The 21,644-nt window shown below is 41.1% G+C and overlaps 1 protein-coding gene across 1 annotated transcript in view; it reads right to left on the bottom strand.

Moving 5' to 3' along the window:
* Window positions 1-21,644, bottom strand: part of CDH23 (cadherin related 23) — a 639,510-nt gene that overhangs the window by 368,260 nt on the left and 249,606 nt on the right. The window contains exon 9 of the mRNA XM_070946306.1: window positions 11,209-11,287. Coding sequence (XP_070802407.1) covers window positions 11,209-11,287 — 79 coding nt within the window. The remainder of the gene's footprint in view (window positions 1-11,208; window positions 11,288-21,644) is intronic.

Below are 21,644 nucleotides of genomic sequence, written 5' to 3'. Positions count from 1 at the left end.
CAGCTTTTAGTTATCTCCAACACAATTTGTATATTTCACTTTTTGCCATAATATTCTTTCTCTCTCGTTTTTATTTTCTTTTCTTTGTTTCGTCTGGTATATAACCAATATTACCGTTTGCCCTAATCGCTAATCTTAATCAATTTCTCCCCCTTACTTTCTCCAAATTAAAACCCTATAATTTGAAATCCATCATTTTTCTAATAATTAACCTTAACTCTACGTCATCCTATTCAAATATTTCCCCATTGCTCCCTTTTCACAACATAATATAATTCCAAGTATTTTCCCTAAATCTCATTATTCCAATCACAAATATTTTTCTTTGTCAATTTATCCAAATACTACAATCAAATATCTTACTACAATTCACTTAAATATATAACATTACAATCCTTCGTTTCTTTTTCTCAAACACAAAAACTGAAAAAAGAACCAACAACTTTAGATTCATAGACCTATTTCTCCTCAATGCACAAAGAGACGTCAACTTTACAGTCCTTGGGATGCTCTAAAATTATTCAGGGATGAACCCAGTAGTGGGTTGCCCCTGGTTCGCACAGGTTCTATAGAACCGGTAGTAAAACTGACAGGAGGCTCCGCCCACTGACCCTGACGTCACTAAAACGCTTCTGCGCATGTACAGAAGCTTTTACGCATGTGCAGAAGCTTCTGCGCATGTGCAGAAGAGACACACATGCGCGAGTGAAGCGAGCGCGTGTGCTTGGCCCCGCTGCGAACCGGTAGTAAAGGTAAGTAGAACCCACTCCTGGATGAACCTAAAAAATTGGTTTCCTCTGAATTATTTTCAATTATTACGCAAAACCTAGTAATATCAGGGAAAAGCACAGAAAACCAGCTGAGAAATTTCATCGGTTTAACTTCTTAAACTTCACTGTAAATCCCCCAGATATCACAGTTGAGAAAGAGACTTAGAATTCATACTGACTTTCCTTTAAATGAAATTTCAGTGACATTCTATCTTTCAGGCACATTGAAAATCCCTTTTTTTTTCTTTTAAAGAAAAGGGGACCTTCAGCCATATCAATCCAAGAAAATAAAATAAATGTGATCGCCCAGGTGATATCTGTGTAACTGAATCATTTCATGTTGACCTTAGTCTTTTCTTGAAAAGGTTATGCTTCATCTTCTGGTTTTATTGTTTTTTCATCAAGAAAAACCTTGTATTTGTAGATGAGTTGGATATATAGCAGTTTCTGCTTTGTTCTGAAAGGTAACTTTACAAATTTATATCCCCCCAAAAGGCAGTATTTTCTAGTTAGTTTTTTTCCACAATAAATACATTAACTGAATGATACCAGTAACTGTATTTTCACTGAGCTGCAATAAAGGGGGAGGGGAGCTGCAAAAATCACATGCAGCAATTATTTACTAATCAAATTCACATGCTAGCACCCATATTTAGACAACTTTCATGCACACTGCACAAATTTTCCAACCTAAGCAGAAAACACATTCATGATCTTTGCCATAATGATAAAATATGCATATATTACTGATCTGACAATAGCAAAAGTAAAACTACTTTGATGCTTGAATTACATACTTCATTGACTATTGTAACTCATTATCTTTTAAAACAAGCACATGTTGCAATTCACTTGTAGATGTTCAACAACGAAGTCCTTTATTCTGCCCCCCTCCATTTATTACAGTCATAGACCAGAACAAATAAAAATGCTCAGTAAATATACAATTAAAAATTTTAGAATAAAATAATAAATAACAGATAAAATCTATGATAAAATCCAGTCTGTCAATTACACATGGTCTACTATACTACAATCCAAAATTACAATCCATAAACTGTGTGGCTGTTGTGAACCAGGCCCAAGTAAGTAGTAGGAAAATCAGAGTGAAAAAACAAACAAACTTCATTCGAACAGCTGAGAATTACTTCATTCCCAGCGTCGTTCAACTAAATTAAAGCAAATTCCTCCCAACACAAATTCCTCAGTCCTATCGCAAACCTTAGTCCAATTAGGCAAACTGCTAAAGGTCTTTCTTGGCAAACGTTCAGAAGTCACAGATACAAAAATAAATACAAGGCATAGACAAAGAAGAAGACGAAGCTACCAACGTTGTTTTCTGGCAAAGCCCAAATGCCGTTGTTGGTCTGTTTTAAACCTTATGGGAGGAGCCAATCATGTCTTGGCCCTACTCCCAAGTTGTCCTCTTTGCTTGAGCTGCTCTTGCCTTCATGCGTGCATTAGGAACAGGCTTCTCCTGTTCCTCTGCCTCACTCCTATCAGTCTCTGGAGGCTCTGGAGTCCACACCACACTCCCCGATGGCCCTGGCCCCATCTCTGCCTCTGATGCAGAGCCCTCATCCGGGCCTTCCCCAGCCTCCAGGACTGGTCCATGTTCTTCCTCAGCCTCATCACTGTCTGAATCTGCTGCCAGCTCCGCAGGCTGCTGGCAGACCACAACAGTGGCATGTGTGGTCAGTTTCATACTAAAAGGGGAAGGAATAAGCAATGCAAAGGGTTTGCCACATTTGTTGTATAAAATAGCTATGGTGGATTAGACATGTGTTTCCGATGAATCCCCAGTGCTGCTGTGCAGAATCTAGCCACTTGCACTGTAGTTATGGACTGTTCGTCCTTAAGCATTGCTATTGCTGAGCACATTGTAAGCCGCCCTGAGTCTTCGGAGAAGGGAGAAGGGCGGCATATAAATCAAATTAAAAAAAAAAAGCAGCCACTGGAGATAAGCAGTGTCGGAATGGATACCTAGCAATTATTGGAAGGATATGTTATTTTCTCTGAATAAAAGGAACATCAAAGGAGTATGTGACCAACGGTCTCCACCTCTCCTGAGCCACAGGAACAGTCTTTCAGTCAATGGTATTTTTTATATTTGCCGTACAAGACGGCCGATGGAAGCGCATGGCAACGTGTGAGCGAAAATGCCTTCTGATGACGACTTTAGCTGACTCCAACTGGCTAAAACAGCTGGCAGGAGTAACACCATATCTAATGACATCTGAAGCCAGAAACATCGGAGCTTTTCCTAAGTCCGTTTGCCTTTTGATGTCCCCTACTCTCGGCTTGTCGTTCGTTCAGAACTGCGATAGGAAATAATCACCAGTAACACACAGAGAATCAGGGTTTACTTTGGCAATGATAAGCTTGCAGTCAAAAGTAAAGTACAAGTCGGTGTTTTGGTTCAAAGTCAGCGCTGGGTGTAATCACACCACACCGCTATTTAACAAAAACTCAGCCCCTTAAACATACATCCGGTGATTATCAATCAAGCACCCCCCACTCCCTTAACAGTAACAGCTGCGAGCACCAGAGCAGCGAGGACAGCAGAATCGGAGAGGCCCGGCAACGTCATCAATCATCGCCCTGAATGCTGCTATCCAGGAACTGTTTGTGTGTTCGCTGCGGCTGCTTATCTCCACTCCTTCGTCTCCCACACCCCCCATCGATGGCGAGCTCCAGTAGGACTCGACACCTACCCTTTGTTTTAAGGGGATGCGGTGGCTCAGAGGCTAAGACGCTGAGCTTGTCGATCAGAAAGATCAACAGTTCAGCGGTTCAAATCCCTAGTGCTGCATAACAGTGTGAGTTCCCGTTACTTGTCCCAGCGTCTGCCAACCTAGCAGTTCAAAAGCATGTAAAAATGCAAGTAGAAAAATAGGGACCACCTTGGTGGGAAGGTAACAGCGTTCCGTGCACCTTCGGCGTTTAGTCATGCCGGCCACATGATCACGGAATTGTCATCAGGCAATGCTGGCTCTTCGGCTTAGAAACAGAGATGAGCACTGCCCCCTAGAGTTGGGAATGACTAGCATGTATGTGTGAGGGGAACCTTTACCTTTACCCTTTGTTGCAAGGTTTGTTTTGTTTGATTGTAGTCCAACTTGAGTATTGAGGCTGGGGAGAAACCTAGTTTGGCAAAGTTGGACTTTCCTTTATTCTTATATGCATCAACATTGCTCCTCTACAGTATCTCTTACTGTAATTTCAAATCTTAAGGGAAATCTGATTAAACATACTTTCAAATCTATCTCTTCCCTTTTTCCTTATTCTGGTCTCCAAGTTTCTTTTCATATTAAATTATTGGTTGTAATGTTTCGAAAGAAAATTTCCTTCTAATATCTTTCCCACAATTGCACATCGTCTAAGATGTTTGTTATGTTCTAAATCTTCTGGGTTTGAGGAAAACAGAATCCCAACATAAAGAGGAAACAGCGTAGCTAACCAATGGTACCAACCAACAGCAAATTCAATAAAAGACAATATATGTACTTCAGGGTTAAAATGTTGGGTTCCTGCAAATGTTCATTACTAGGATAAGTAGCAAGATCAGTGTGAGAGGAAGATTAAGGTTTGCTGGGCTGCTTATCTATAGTAGCTTGCTCTGCCAGTCTTGATGGGATGTGTCTTCCTCCTTGATCAGAGGATGATAGTATTGTTTCTTCCATGATTGTTTATCTGGTGTTGTTTCCTATTTAATAAGTTGTTAACTGTGGGGCAGATGTATTCTAGGCTGTTTGTTTCCTTTCTACGTTTTTGGTTATATCTTTGATGTCAGTCTAAGAGCATTTTTTTTCTTAGAGAATTCTTACAAAAAGAGGTCCATCAGTATGCAAAATCATCCCTCCTCCATGGGATCTAACGTGTTTCCCTGAAAATAAGACCCTGTCTTATATTTTTTTGAACCCCGAAATAAGCACTTGGCCTTATTTTCAGGGAGGTCTTATTATTTTGGGTCATGTGGAGCAAGACGGGCTCCTCTTGCTATCTTACCTGATTTCCAGCTCTGTCTCCCTAACCCTAACCAGAGGAAATGGCGGGGACCAGCTGTGCATGCGTTTAAATATTTTCAGAGAGGGCTTATTTTGGGGGGGAGGCCTTATTTTTTGGGGAAGGCTTATTTTAGCACATGCACTCAAAAGCCCAATTGGGCTTATTATCCAGGGAGGTCTTATTTCGGGGAAACATAGGTATAACATATGCTATGCCCATCCATAGATCCTTACAAGTAACCTAGGAAAGCTACACACTCTTCTGTACCTTATTCAGTATTTTTTGGAAATCAAGAGTAACAATTGACTACTAATTTCCAGAGGCTTGTTCTAAGTTTTTGATTCAAACTATATTTTAATTACATGGCTGGCACAATGTTAAATTTTAGCAATATTTTCCAGTTAAATACATCAAGTTATTTTCAGAGATTAGCTCTCATTATATCTTTATAGATCCTTTTATTGAAAATCAATGCCTAAAGAGCTGCCGTTACATTTGGATGCACATATATTAGGATCAATTCAAATTCTTTTCTGCTATTCTCATGTAAATTAATTTCATACTTGTCACTGAATTCAGCAATGTTGCAAGGAAAACATTTATCTTATCGTGATACTTCTAAACTCATAGTCAAGGAATCTTCTTTGGCTATGAAATTCCATTTTAGAAGAGGAATTTACATTAGAAGCTCAAATGTGAACGTACTGACAATAATATCACCCTAAATACAATTCACTTTCTAATTCTGGCCAGCTAAATGAAGACATTTTGCAAAATCTATCATATAGTTCTTCAAAGTTTGCATTTGTCAGGAGATGATATTGTTTTTAAAAGGTGTGACAGCACTTTTCTCTTTCTCGATGCAGAGAACCAAAGTACAAAATGAAAGAGATTGGCCACAGATTCAAAATGCTTCATACCATGTAATGAATAGCTAACTCCACCTCATGTCAAAATCTGATGTTCAAACTAGACATGGAAAAAATATGCCACTGAGGAAATCTGCTACTTACAAGGATGTTGTACCATGAATCTGTAGTATCATTACACACGAACATACGCACACAAAGAAAATAAAAGGAAAATGCTAATCAGCCTTAATCACTTGTTGCTTTGATGTAATTTGAATTTTATTTTTTTTTTCTGGTGAAAGATAGAATGTGATAGATCCTGAGGCAGTGAGCAAATATGCTTGTGTTTATAAAAAGTGTGTGATCGCCTCTTACTCTGCATGTATGCAAGACTCAAGGATTATATTCAGGCAATTTTCTATAATAGGGCAGTTACATAACAGGTGGTATAGTAAAATCTGGACTATTAGAAGATCAAAGAGAGTCTTGATAAACAAAGTTATTACAGTATTTCAGAGATAGAACCTGCATCTACAGAAAAGTTTATAGGCCTTAGGTTTTTTGTATTTCAGTAAAGCATGGTTTAATTTGGGTTTCTTAGGCTTTTAATACTGAAGTTCACCAAATCTTAACATCAAATGTAAGATTTAATTCTGGAAAAATCTGATTTTGTTTCATAGAGATTTTAACTTTGATTTAAAATGTATTTTTAATGAGTCAGAACTCACACTTGTGCTTTAAATATAACAAGAATTGAGTTTTGGGAATGCCAGGAAATTGAGCTGATTTTGAAACAAATAGCTGAATTAATGATTGATTAACACCAAGTACCAAATTATCCATACTCTGGTTCACATTTTTCATGCAACATCAACTGTATTCAGAACACATCAACAACGTCTCTTCATCATAAATAATTACGTCAGGTAAATAAGTTATTATACATTCAGCAAACAAAACTCATGAGATCTCAATAAAAAAAGGTATGGATATTCACTGCAATGAAAGACACTGCAAAATTCAACTAATTTCAACACTAGGTTGAAAAACATCTGGTTTAGCTCTTTATCCTGGGAAAAATATCATTTGATTTTCCATCTACGGTATTTTGCAACAAAATGTTGAATGTCAACAGAATTATATGGCCTTAGCTAGTTTATCAAATGGACACAAATCTGTTCACCCTACCTTTTTAGCATTAGTATTTTTCAGACACAATTTTGACACTGTTTAAAGAAAGCATTCAAGTCAGCTTTGTAAAGGAAACACTACAGTATTGTCCAAAGCGCACTTTTTCGATGTTTTTCAAGTAATAATCACAGCTCAGTTCAATCACCGAAGTTTCTTCTATCATAATTTGGATTTAAGATAAGAGTGGTATGGAAGGAAGTAAAAGTTGATTTCCAATCTGTCTAATAATGACTGAGACAATTGCAGAGCACATAGTTGTAATAGCTGTAGCTACTCATAAATCCTGTGGAGTATCAAGACTTCCTTCTTGACAGTGCTGATGGGAGAATCCCCAATACAAGGAAGCTTTGAGGAACAAGATGAACAGAAAAGCAGCAGATGTTTGCTAAGGGCTGGCAGCAATGGAAAAGGCAGAGGAGAAGAGTTATAGCTATTATAGCAAAACAAGATAATATCGCTTCCAAGACAAAGACAATGGGGAGAGAACAGGGCTATTTCCCCCTGAAGAACAGTCTGTGGAGTGAGAAGGCCCACAACTGGGGGGTTCCTTCTGAATTTACAGCTCCAGTGGTGGGATTCAGCCGGTTTGGACCAGTTCAGGTGAACTGGTAGTTGTGACCTGAGGGTGGGCCTGCCCACCCACCCTGGCATTATGCCGTCCTATTTAGTCATGTTTTTTAAGCCGCGCATGTGCGTGCAAGCCGCGCACGAGCAAAGTGCATGCATGGAAGGCCACACACATCTGTGGAAGGCCGCGCGAGCGAAGCAAGCATGTGCGCTCACATTTTCGGTGCTGGGCAAACCGGTTGTTAAATTATGGGAAGCCCACCTCTGTACAGCTCCTGCCTTGAAGCACAGGTGGAAACTGGAGCCAACAAAACCAGTTGTGGTCTTTCCTGGAACATGACACACTGATTTGTGCCTATTTTATTCTTTTAAACACTAGGGCAAATGATGAGAGACAGGAAGGCTCTTCATATATTGTCCTTGTATTTTTTTTTTCATTTGGTCCCTCCCTTCCCCCGTCTTCATTCCCTCTCTTCAAAATGTAGTTCAGATGGAAGTAAGTCTTTTCTATTGTCACGTACAGTATTTCTTAATAAATGTACTTTTACTTAAAAATTAATGAGTTAGCATCGATTGGGATCTATGTAGTATATAGTCTATTATATAGAGAATATATATTTGCAACAAGACCACTGTATTGGGTTACTTCTGCCCTAGGGGGCCATCTGTAAGCTACAAGTTGTCCAAACTACAGCAGCACAAGGAATAATGGGTATTTCTTATTGTGCCCATGTGTCTCCATTATCATGCGAATTACACAGGCTACCAGCTGTTTTTTGGGGTGTAATTCAAGGTGCTTGCTGGTGGTTACCTTTACCGCCAAGGTTTTTTTTTTCCCATTGTTTTTGCTTGGCCATTGTGTTAAGAAGAATGGGTGTGCTCCAGATGCGTTTTTGTGAGGCCTAAAAAGTGTGCTTTTGCTGTCATTGCTGCTGCCATTTGAAACCACTTCACCCAGAGATAGGGAGGGCACCTACTCTCCTGAAGTTCCAAAAAGCCCTTAAAACCTGGCTTTTGGTCCTATTGTGGCTTTTTGGGGAGGGGGAGGAGAATGTTGTATTGTGTTTTAATGACTACTTTTAGTGTGGACTGTTTTCTTGTACTGTTCTCAACCTTTCAAAAACCTAGTGTTAGTATTTATGGTACTGATTTTTTGCTCAGACTACCTCGGAGGGTTGACATCAATCTTGCAAGTCTGTAAGCGCTTCTTTCACCCACGCACCTCTGTCCTTTATTTTTCAGCATCCCTTCTCAGATGCTTTCCATGCCCACATCCCTTCTGTGCACTCTGGCATCTGTCTATTGCCTGACCATTGTCTAGCCTGTGGCTTTTTTCTCTTCGTTCCTCTCAAGGATATTCCCACAAACTGTTACAGCTTGTTGAGATTGATCATATTGATTCACTGATGCTAGAATGGTCGGTTTTGTTTATTGCTTTGCTTATGTTTTATTTTGTGCTCTATCTGGGGTAATTAGAAATTATGTAATTGGAATGTAGTGCAACTTTCAGTACAACCTCCTCAAAGGGGGCAAATTCTCCATTTGGTAGACAAAATATGCTGTGCTATGCTATGCTATGCTATGCTATGCTATGCTATGCTATGCTATGCTATGCTATGCTATGCTATGCTATGCTATGCTATGCTATGCTATGCTATGCTATGCTAGCAAAACTTCAATTCAATGGACTTTTACTTAAGGCAGGGTTCCCCAACCACCAGGCCATGGCCCAGTACTGGGCTGTAGCCCGTTGGGAACTGGGCCCCACAACCAGTGGGTGAGCGTGCAAAGCTCCATTTGACTTCCTACGGCTGCTAGAAGCCAGATTCGAGGAGGCAGAGGAAGACCTGTATGCAGAGGATGAGCTCAGCTATCTAAAGCAGAGGGGCCGTCCCATTAAAGAGCACATCCGCGAATTTAGGAGAGCCATTGGGAGGCTACCCCCTTTGCCAGAGCGGTTGCTAGTGCACTTTTTCAGAACAAGCCTGGACAATTAAATTGCCCAGGTAACTGCTTACTTGGACATCCCAAACCAGCTCTCTGAGTGGTTCCGAGTAGCAATAAAAGTCGACAGCGGATTGCGTGCCAACAACATGAGAGAGCAACCAGACACGAAAGAGAGGGGGCAACCCGACCTGAAACCAGCCCTCCCTCAAAGCCTGCTGAAGTGCTACAGATGTGGGAGGAAGGGCCACATGGTATCTGTGTGCACGACCCCAGCCCCAAGGCCTATGCCAGAGCCACCACCCAGGGCACAGCTGGAACGAGGCTCCAAACGAGCCACCAACACATCCCGGAGGGCCCTCCAGGCTGAAGAGGTCCCTTCCCACCCAGCCGAAGGGGGTGGAACACCAGGCAATGATGACCAGTTGCCAGAATCCTATGATAGCAAGGACGAGGGCGAAAACAACCCAATGGTAAGGGGACCAGTCCACCCTTTCATTTTCCCAATATGCCTCACAGCCCCAAAAACAGGGATCCAGGGAGCCTTTCAAGCTCTGATAGGCTCAGGCTGCACTAGATGCTTGATCAACCTAACCAGAGTCCTGAAACTGGGGATCAGAGCAAAAAGACTGACCCACCCAATCCAGATGGTTTCCTGGTGCACAGGAAACCATCCCCTCTCCCGCCGCCCCCCCCCCCACTGCTGGTCCGCAAAGCTGGAAAGGGAACCACAGACTTAAGGCTCTTCATATGCAACATACAAAATTTGATCCTCCCTGCAGAGTTTCTTAGATTAAAGTTTTACTGTTGTTTCTGGAAAGAACTGGACACCACCTCCCCAAATAATCCATTCAATACAGGTTTTAGTATACATTTCTTTCTAATGCCCATTTTGAGTAGATGAAAATAAAAGAATGGCTGTCTTTATTTACAAATTTCTTGCTCCAAAGATCAGTGAATGTGCTTTCGACAATGCAGTATCTAAACTGGTATCAGTATCTGCTGGTATCAGCTAGGAGCTTTTCATTAAGGTTAAGGACCACGGACAGCAATTCTGCAACTGGAGTTCAAAAGAAAAATCCCAGCAATGATCTGAACCATTTGAAAGGTGTTTATACTAAGAGAAGAAAATGTTTTTGGATGCTTTGTATCCTCAGAAACTGAGATGTTTTAGGCCCAGTTTCTTTTTGGTCATTTTTGGCTTTTTCTGGATAGATTTAGAGTTGAAAAGTAACAAATAGGTTGAAGGACACAAGTAACATATAGTCTAGAAGAGATAGAAAAAGCAAGCAGTATACTATAAACTATCAGGAGTTGCTTTGTTGTTAGCAATATTAGTGTCCCTGTTTCAAAATTTTTAAAAATGTAGACCATTTACAATAAAATTAGTAGATGTTATTCACATTGTTAAGAGCATATGGGAAAATCAGTCAAAATCTACTGTTTTATTAGTAAATTCTATGTACGAAATCATTTATTTTGAAATCATAATCTTTGTTACAAGAAACAATTTGGGGTTTTAAATATTTCACTGTGTAAATATCTGCTTAGAAATTCTTGTTTCTGTTTGTTGATTCATATGTTCCATATCCAGATGGCGATGGAGGAAGAATTAGCAACTATTGGGAGAACATTGCAGAAGGATTTCAAAAGCTCAAATAAAACAATAATTGATCATTTATCAATTTGTATAAATACGATGGCTTTATTTACAGCAAGCCAGCCCAAACTGAGCAACTTTAGGACTTACAGTTTTCAACTCCCAGATTTCCCCAGCCAGCATGTCCCTAAGTCTTAAATGTGTCAAGTGTTGGGCACTCCTGCTTTATAGCCTAAAATCTTGTTACCTTTAGCCTAGATTGATTTTTATGACTCACCTGACACAATTGTATAACCGATACCTCTTGGCCGTCCTTTGTCTTGATCAATTGCAGTTATCATACGCACAGTTGTACCCTGGGGACACAAAACAAAAGAAGAGAATTGGCACTGCTGAATTTCCAATTCATATATTGTTTATCATGCTTGCTAAATAGTTCCATATCTAATCCCCCTATATTTCATTTCTGAATTTTTAAATCTTATTCCCGTGGTATTTATTATTTACTATTCAATATCATGAACAGATTACTAATGCTGGCTAATTTACTTCTACAACATTTGTAAAGTATACAAGGAAGAAAAAAAAATCATCCTACTTGTAGTTCCAAAGGGAAACATTGCTAGCTATCACCAATAGCTATCATGTACAATTCAAGTCTCACTCTCTTATCTATACCATAAAGCCAATCTGGTCTAGTGGTTAGGGCACCAGGCTAGAAACCAGAACACTGTGAGTTCTAATCCCACCTTAGACATCAAAGCTGGTTGGGTGATCTTGAGTCAGTTACTCTTCCTCAGACCAACCCATCTTACAGAGTTGTTGTGGGGAAAATAGGAGGATGATGGAGTATTATATATCCTCGCTTGCCTTTTTTTAAAAAAAAGGTTTTTATTTTTTTAAAAATATAAACATTCCATCTTCTCTTAAACAGTGAGTCGTCGGGGTACAAATATCTCTGTACCCATCAGAATGTACAAAATCATTCACTACATTGATATTAATTCTCTAATCTTACAATTATAGTATATTAAACAACTGAGCATAGTAAACTTATTCATTTTTCCCTCTTAATGTATCTTCTATTAAGAATATAATAATATTAAGCATAATAATCTTAATAATAATAATCATATTGTTTACATCTCTATCTTAACATATTTTCTACTCTTTAATCCGCTTCTTTATTTCCACCTTCCATTTTTATTCTCTAACCATTGATAAAATATCATAATATTCAGTTTATTTTTTCTCCTTAATTGCCAGCGTTAATCTGTTCATTTCTGCACATTCTAATATTTTCCTAATCACTTTCTCATTAGTAGGGATCTCTTCACTTTTCCAGTTTTGTGCAAATACAATTCTAGCTGAGGTTAATACATGAATAATTAAATATGTGTTCTCTTTACTATAAGTTTCAGGTAACCTTGAGTTACTCACTTGCCTTGAGTTACCTATAAATTAATAAAATTAAATAAAATTCAATATCTATGGTTACAAATGTAAATATAGATCTTAACGTGACATCAGCTTGACTTGACCTACGCACTAGCCCTTCTCCTGCAAACCAACACAAGGAATTGAATGCTTTTATCTTTTAAAACACTTGTGAATGTGCTCCCTGAACAATCTCAATTTCTTTACCACTTATCAAATGGCCAGTGAACTGTAGCTGGAATTAGGTCACAAGGTGAGCATGTCTATTACTGTTCAAGCTTTGCTTTGACCTTATTTATTTATCTATTAATCAAATTCATGTAGCTGCCCATCCCATGAAAAGTGACTTGGATCATTTTTGCCTTGGGAGTAGGAGGGGGGGACCCCCAAACAAACATGATTGGAAGCAAGTACATTTTCCCAATATATAAGCAATTTATTGGTGTTATAGTTTTTAGGACTTCTGGTAAATGATAACATCATAATGTGCATGTACTGTGCATGTTCTGTGAGATAACTATTCATCATTTTTATGCAGCACAGAGATACAGAGATATCACAGTCCATCATAAGTTATTAATTTACTTACATATACAAATTATATGCTGCCTGATGTCCAATGACTCTGGCAGCTTACAAGTAAGAAAAAAATACACAGCAACAAATTTTTAAAAAATCATAAAGGGCCCAAAGGCAAACATAAACCCCAAAACTTCATTGGCATGGGAGCTATCCAAATTTGGGGGGAGGCTATTATTCCAAAGGACAGATGCTGTAAGAGGGAAGGAATATGTCCTGAGGGGTCCATTAGATGACACTGTTAAATTCATCGGACATGAAGCGTGTCCATCCTGCCTGATTTCATCAAAGAGACAGAAACAACCAGAAACAGCAAGTCCTTCAATGTAAATCTTGTCAACCCAATAGCAAACACTAGTTGTAACTCAATCAGAGGTTGTATTCAGCAGGTTCTGACCAGTTCTGAAGAACCGGTAGCAGAAATTTTGAGTCGTTCAGAGAACTGGTAAATACCACTTCTGACTGGCTCAGCTCTTATCTATTCTCTGCTTCCCAAGTCCCAGCTGATTGGGAGGAAATGGGGATTTTGCAGTATCTTTTCCCTGGATTGGGGAGGGAATGGAGATTTTACAGTATCCTTCCCCTACCACGCCCACCAAGCCACGCCCATGGAACTGGTAGTAAAAATTTTTGAATCCCACCACTGAACTCAACATCTTCTCTTTGGAACAACTGTTCTTATATCTTTGCAGAAGAGTTAGTAGATTGAGAGGGACAGCAGTTAACACCCAGAGAGAGAATTATGATTCCAAGCCACACACTGTCTTTGTATTTAAAACTTCAACTATGCCATGGTTTTTACTGCATATTGAGAATTATGGTGTTCATCCATCTGACCAGGATCAGAATGAAATACCCTAAAGGCATTAACAATAAAACACCATTCTAAGTATTGTATTTACTGGCACAATCATGTTACCATTCCTCAACCAAGACTTACAGGTGACCCTTGCATCTAGTAATTCACGACCTTGTAAAATTTAACTCACATCTCTTTAAAAGCGGGATTTTTCTTACCTGGAATTAAAACAGGTCTGGGCATATATCAAATAAGTCCATAACACTGAATTGAATGAGAAAGGCTCTATTTCATCTTCTTTATTTAGATAAATAAAGAGTGCATTCAATTTTTGCCCCATGACAATTCTATAAAGTAAATTAAGCTGAGAAACACTGACTGGTTCAAAATTACTCAGCAGGTTTTATAGTTAGGAGTGAACTTAAAATCGTGCTTTACTGTGCTTTTGTCTAATGTTTTAGCCCACAGGTGTCAAACTCGCGACACATTGCCATCACATGACATTTCACGACATTTTTCCCATTCGTGGAGCTGGGGTGGGCATGGCCAGCATGTGATGCTTCCATCCCACGAGCCACCAGTTTGACATTCCTGTTTTAGCCACTGTACCATTTATTTGGAAATATTTGACTGAAGATTCGTCAACATTCACATCATCATTACTTATCTATAACCATTTTTTCCCCCTCCTGTAGCTTCAACATCTTTCTTCACCTTTCTTCACCTTGGGTAGAAAACAAATTTAATAAATAAAATAAACCTTTCAGCATAAACCTGTGATAGCGAACCTGTGGCACACGTGCCACAGGTGGCACACAGAGTCCTCTCTGCGGGCACACAAGCCGTCACCCCAGCTCAGCTCCACCATGCATGCGCATACGCCTCCTGCTGGCAAGCTGGTTTTTGGGTCTCTGCCACATATGCTCGGGGGCGGGGCGCATGTGGGAGACGTGTGTGTGTGGGGGGGTGGGGTGCATGCACAGGGCGGGGGCGCATGCACACGCAGAGGCTGCACGTGAATGCGCAGTGGGCAGAGTGCATGCGTGCAGGATGGGGGTAGCATGGGGGTTGCACACGCATGCACAAGGTGCACACTGGGGGTCGTGCACACGGGGTCACACATCCATGTGTGGACGGCGGGGGCAGGGGGTGTCACGCACACATTGCATTATGGGTGCGCGCACACGCTTTCAGCACGCAACAACAAAAAGGCTAGCTATTACTGGCATAAACTTGTTGTGGCCCACCAGCGGCCTGCGCAGATCGTGGCTGATCCCGACGAAGAGGAGGCTGGTGTGGTGTCGCGCCAGCAGCCTGCACAGCCTGCGCTCGCATCAGACAGCGAGGAGGCTGAAGAGGATGTGGTGCCAGAGGCAGAGACTCAGCCAGGGCCTTCAGAACCTCCAGAGGTTCAGAGTTCAGAGAGCACCAAGGATCATACAGTTCAACCTTAAACTGCAAATATTCTCTTCTGTAACAGTTATGTGGCTTGGCACTTGGAGAACTGCCTTTCTCCAGAATTAGCTCATCCTATGTATTTATTCCAAAAACAGCTGATAATCCAAAACCTACATGAAGTGATAGCACAGAAGCCAGAGGTATGCCCTTTAAGTGGTACCCACCGAATATGGAATATCTTGCCCACATATCCTTCTTACTAAAGCAGTAAAGATTATCTTGAACTAATGGTGCTAAAGATGGACCTGGGCTATTAAAATGTTTACAATACTCTTTATATAAGTGTATTTTCTGACTTATCTTGACTCTTTGGAATTAAGGTGGTAAAGAAATGATTCTGCAAATAAATAAAACTAAATTTTAATTATTTTTCAAGCAAAGCTAGATATAACGATGCATGATCGTCATCTACTGGTAAATAAACTGAAAAAGGAAAATTTATTTTGGATATGAGCATATGTTTATTTGCTCTGCATCTCAGAATATGTCTTCTACACAGCTAATTTTCATTGTACCTGGGAAGTCTCATGTAGGAAATGACTAGGCTGAGCTTGAGAGGGGGATCAAATGTATCATCAGTCATGAGTTTCTTTGTGCCCACAAAGTCCAGCCCATCTTGAATTCCATTGACTCTTAGCTACTCCCAATTTGCTTTGACTGTTAGTAGTTCAGATTCTTGTAAAGAGCTTAAGTTTCCAATAAACTCGTTTGAAGTCTGTGGACCTCCTGATTTTCCCAGCACTTGACATCTTAAAAATTTAAAAAAACTACAGAGTTCCAGTGCTGTGGAAACATATTTGAACAAAATTTGCACACATCATTATTCATAATAAAAATTAATATATGTTTAATTTCATGAAATATTTTCTATTTATTTGTGTATTTTGTGTATTTTTGTGTATTTTGTGCCTGACAGGAGATCTGGCATAGCATTTCTAAATTAATATTCTGGTAGAGTTTTAAGACATTAAAAACCAATATGGTTTGATAGCACACTTGCCATTTGCCAAAGGAACCCCTCACAAACATATTGAAAAAAGCTTTTGAGAAGGATGGGATAAATTTTGAATTAGAGGTAATAAACTTTTAAGAGACACTTTCATTTTAACAAGACTTTTTGTGAGCTTCTTGTTCCCTAAGAAACAATTTAATATTGTTGGTACAAGTGGTACAATCTTTGAATGAATGTAAAAGTAAGAAAGAAAAAGATGTTTTACTTTGAATGATCATCTGAATCCACATTTATCCAAATGTGGAATTTTCTATTTATTATATAACATTTCCTAAAGATTAAATTCAATCTCTGTTTGCTTAATGGCCACCATGTTCACTTAATGACACCCCCATTCCAAAAAGGGTAACAAAATCAGGCACAATCACATAGTGATCTACTTTATGACCATCACAACTTACTACTGACATTGATGGCTCAATTAGGGTCATATGTCAAGGACTACTGGTCAGGGGTGGTTTGGTTCGCATTGCGTGCGTGCACGCTCTTCTGCGCATGCACAAATCACCTATGATGATGTCCGGGTCAGTGGGCAGAGCCTCCCGCCGGTTTTACTACCGGTTCTTGCGAACCGATCTGAACCGGGGGCAACCCACCACTGCTACTGGTACTCAAAACATATGCTCACAATATTTCTGAAGTGGCTGGAACAACTTAAAGCACCACAAATGTATCTGGTTTGCACACTATTGAAGATGCAGTCACTCGAACAAGAATACTGAATTCTTCCCTCACAGGGCAGGGTTGGGGAAATTTAAACAAAAAAAAATTCTGCCCAACTCTTCTGCTATAATAATACTCCTGTTGAGAGGCAGGAGGGGGTGAAAGGGAGAAGAAAATTTGTTTCAATGTTTTTAACAGAAAGAAAAGGGATGTGCAAAGATCTTTTTTAATAAAGTCTTGAGCTTCTAATAAAGCAGTCGCAGGAAGTATAAAATAAGGAGGTATTAACTTAGTGATAGTAAGCCTTTGGGGCAAGGACAGTGTAGATCAACTAATTCTTTTGACTGAGTGTGTGTGTGAATACATTGGATGTGTGTGCCTAGTGCACTTGTGGGTATCTACATACACATACAATGTACACACACACACACACACACACACACACATATATATATATATATGTCTATCTGTCTGTGTATCTCTCTCTCTCTCTCTCTCACCGTGTATGTATGTATGTATGTATACACACATACAAATGCATTTTACATACACGTACAATGTACATACACGCACACATACATATCCACAAATGCACTTTACATACACGTACAATGCATACACACATGTATACGTGTATGCGTGTGTGTGTGTGTGTGTGTGTGTGTGTGTATATTTATTTATTTATTAATCAAATTTCTATACCGCCCTACTCCCGAAGGACTCAGGGCGGTGAACAGCCAAGATAAAATACAGATAATCCACATATTAAAAAAGTCCCTTAAAATTATTAAATATTCCGGCTGAAACACAGATTAAAACACCCAATTTATAAAATCACAAATTAAAAAATTTAAAAAATTTAAAAGATGGGAGTTAGGCCAGGCCAGCTTGCTGAAATAGAAAAGTTTTGAGAGCACGGCGAAACGTGCGCAGGTCCGGGATCTTCCGTATCTCTGGGGGGAGCTCGTTCCAGATGGTAGGTGCCCCCACAGAGAAGGCTCTCCCCCTGGGGGCCGCCAGTCGACACTGTTTGGCCGACGGCACCCTGAGGAGCCCCTCTCTATGGGAGCGTACTGGTCGGTGAGAGGCTATTGGTAGCAGAAGGCGGTCTCGTAGATACCCCGGTCTGATGCCATGGAGCGCTCTAAAGGTGGTAACCAAAACCTTGAAGCGCACCCGGAAGACCACCGGGAGCCAGTGCAGCTCGCGCAGGAGGGAGGTCACATGGGAGCGCCACGTCGCTCCCATAACCACCCGCGCAGCCGCATTCTGGACCAGCTGGAGCCTCCGGGTGCTCCTCAAGGGGAGCCCCATGTAGAGAGCATTGCAGTAGTCCAAGCGGGAAGTAACGAGAGCATGAGTGACCGTATTTAACGAGTCCCGATCCAGAAAGGGACGCAACTGGCGAATCAGGCAGACCTGATAAAAAGTCCCCCTGGCCACGGCCGCCATGTGCTCTTCTAAAGACAGCTGTGAGTCAAGGAGGACACCCAAGTTGCGAACCCTCTCCGTGGGGGCCAGTGTCTCGCCCCCAATAGTCAGCGATGGCACCAACTGACTATATCGGGATGTCGGAAACCACAGCCACTCGGTCTTGGATGGGTTGAGCCTGAGTCTGTTTCTCCCCATCCAGATCCGCACGGCCTCCAGGCACCGGGACATCACTTCAAGGGCATCATTGGGGTGGTCCGGGGTGGAGATGTACAGCTGAGTATCATCAGCGTACTGGTGGTACTTCACCCCGAAACCACGGATGATCTCACCCAGCGGCTTCACATAAATGTTGAACAGAAGGGGCGAGAGGACCGACCCTTGTGGCACCCCACATATGAGGAGCCTCGGGGTCGACCTCTGCCCCCCTGTCAACACAGACTGCGACCGGTCAGAGAGAAAGGAGGAGAACCACCGTAGAACGGTGCCCCCCACCCCTAACTCCTCTAGCCGGTGCAGCATGATACCATGGTCGATGGTATCAAAAGCCGCTGAGAGGTCTAATAGGACCAGGACAGAGGAACAGCCCCTGTCCCGAGCCCTCCAGAGATCATCAACCAACGCGACCAATGCCGTTTCTGTGCTGTACCCAGGCCTGAAGCCCGACTGGAACGGATCCAGATACGACGATTCATCCAGGTACTGGGGGAGCTGTCGCGCTACCACACTCTCAACAACCTTCGCAACGAAGCGAAGGTTGGAGACTAGACGATAATTTGCCAACACTGCCGGATCCAGGGAAGGTTTCTTGAGGAGAGGCCTCACCACCGCCTCTTTCAAGGTGGCAGGGAAGACACCCTCACTCAAGGAAGCATTTATAATCCCCTGGAGCCAGCCTCGTGTAACCTCCCGAGAGGCCAGCACCAACCAGGAGGGACACGGGTCCAGTAAACATGTGGCTGCGCTCAGTCTGCCCAGTATCCTGTCCACGTCTTCGGGCGTCACAGAATCAAACTCTTCCCAGATAATACTCACAAGACCTGCCTCTGTCCTCCCCGCTGAATCTACCCAGTCAGAGTCCAGATGTTCCTGAATCTGAGCGATTTTGTCATACAGATACTGTACACATACAGATACTGTACATATATATACACACACATATATATACATACCCTGTTTCCCCGAAAATAAGACATCCCCTAATAATAAGCCCAATAGGGCTTTGGAGTGCATGCGCTAAAATAAGCCTCCCCCCCAAAATAAGCCCTCCCAAAAATATTTAAATGCAGAGCTGGAAATCAGGTAAGACGGCTCCACATGCCCCAAAATAATAAGACCTCCCCGAAAATAACACCAAGCACTTATTTCGGGGTTCAAAAAATATAAGACAGGGTCTTATTTTTGGGGAAACACCGTGTATATGTATATGTGTATGTGTATATATGTGTGTGTGTGTGTGTGTATGTATGTATGTATGTATGTATGTGTATATTTCCACAAGTGCACTATTTATGATGATACTAATACCTATGACAGAATAAAAGTACTTCCTTTATCCACCTCAATTACCTCAATCACAACTCCACAAGATCATAATATACAAAGCTGACTGCAATGCTTGCTGTCCAAAGTTGCAACTATTTCATTAAATAATAATAAATCAATTGGGACCGGTTGTGAAATCTTGGCTTGGAAGAAAGAGCTAATCTCTGTCAAAGAATATCACAGACTGGAAGAAATCAGCACAGTGAAAGAAATTCAGTCTAGACACAAAGTTCTCCAGGAATTCATATCTACCTATAACCAACAGGAGGTAAGAACATGTTGCAATCTCAGGATTTTAAAAAATAACACCTAGGAACATTTTATAACAAGTTACAAACTAAATATATCTTTCAGTAAAAAAGAGGCAAGACGAGCTCTATGGGTTTAGAGGTATGAAGCAGTATGTATTCATTTATAATGCAGGAATGAGCATTTTTAAAATGAATTTGAATGGTTTTAAAGACATTCAAAGTTGGTAAGGCTCTAATATGAACAAATCACATTTCTAATCCTCTACAATAGCGGTCATCAACTGGTGGTCCATGAGAAAATTTTGGTGGTCCTCAGAAAAATTATTTGCATTTTTTATATTGCACTAAATCAGGGGTCCTCAAACTACGGCCCCTCGGCCGGATACATGCAATGAACGTTTGTGTTGCTGCAAAGAGTCTCCCCCTTTGAGGTCTTTTTGTGTGGGTTGGAGGGGGGCAGAAATTCCGACTTGGGGTCTGCTTCAGCCTCCTGATGCAGGGCTTTGGGCGAAGGCTGGAGGGAAGTGTCGCTGGTGGCAAAGAGTCGGAGAGCCTTGTTCTAGTGGGACTGCATCATGGCCTGGAACTGATTGACCATCTCAGCCTGCTGAACCTCCAGGCACCGGTACCTGGCCTTGCACTCCCGCAGGTCTTCCCTCTGCTTGGAAAGCCTATGCTCCTAGTCCTCAGTGAGGTGCTTCTGCTGAGCCTCCTTCTCGGTCAGATCCATTTGAACTGAACTCTTTTGTCAACTTTTTCTCATGGTGGCTGCTTAGCTCCAACAACTGCTTCCTGTTGGGGCCCTAAGGAGCCTGGGCAGGCAGGGGAGGATGGGCTGGGAGGGGAGGGGCGAGTAGAGGCCAGCGAGGCACCCCTCAACGTGAGTGACATTGAGTTGACCACGCCCACCCAGTCATATGACCACCTAGCCACACCCATCCAGCTGGTCATTAGGCAGATCATATTAGTGGTCCGCGGGATTTAAAATGATGAAGATTGGTGACCCCTGCTCTACAACACACCCATCCCTAGAATGCTATTTGTAGAGTATAAAATTAGTATAAACAGTATTTCTGTTGCCTACAATGGACATTATCCCCCCTTTTTTTAATGCTGCTGAAGTTTGTAAACAAAGTAAAATTGAGCTTTTAACTGGAAGCTCAAACCTGATTTAGGAGAGAAACAGCATAGCAGAAAATAAAATCTGCATACACCAGCCTTGGCAATAGGTCCATTATGTTTTCTTTTATTAATTTCTTGAAAATGCTCGTCTCCCTTATGCATTCATTTTTTTTTTTGGTAAGCACTAAATTGGATGGAAGTTATGCGGTCATACATGAGCACTATTTTTTGCAATTACAGTAGCTGCATAGAGTTTACATTATATATTCAGTGTTTTAAAAAAAAGAAAGAGAAAGTAATAGCTTGACATTTATCCCCTCACTCTGTAACTCAATATCGAAACCTTTATTATGGCCTATGGGCCAGAAAGCACTACAATAAAATGCATAGAACTGTAATTATTAATAAAACTTAAA

Source organism: Pituophis catenifer, unplaced genomic scaffold, assembly GCF_029215685.1.
Source record: "Pituophis catenifer annectens isolate HBS135680 unplaced genomic scaffold, rPitCat1.0.hap2 SCAF_6, whole genome shotgun sequence".
NCBI classification, from domain to species: Eukaryota; Metazoa; Chordata; class Lepidosauria; order Squamata; family Colubridae; genus Pituophis; species Pituophis catenifer.
Note: the sequence above shows the minus strand (reverse complement) of the source record. Positions and strands in the feature narration are given on the sequence as shown.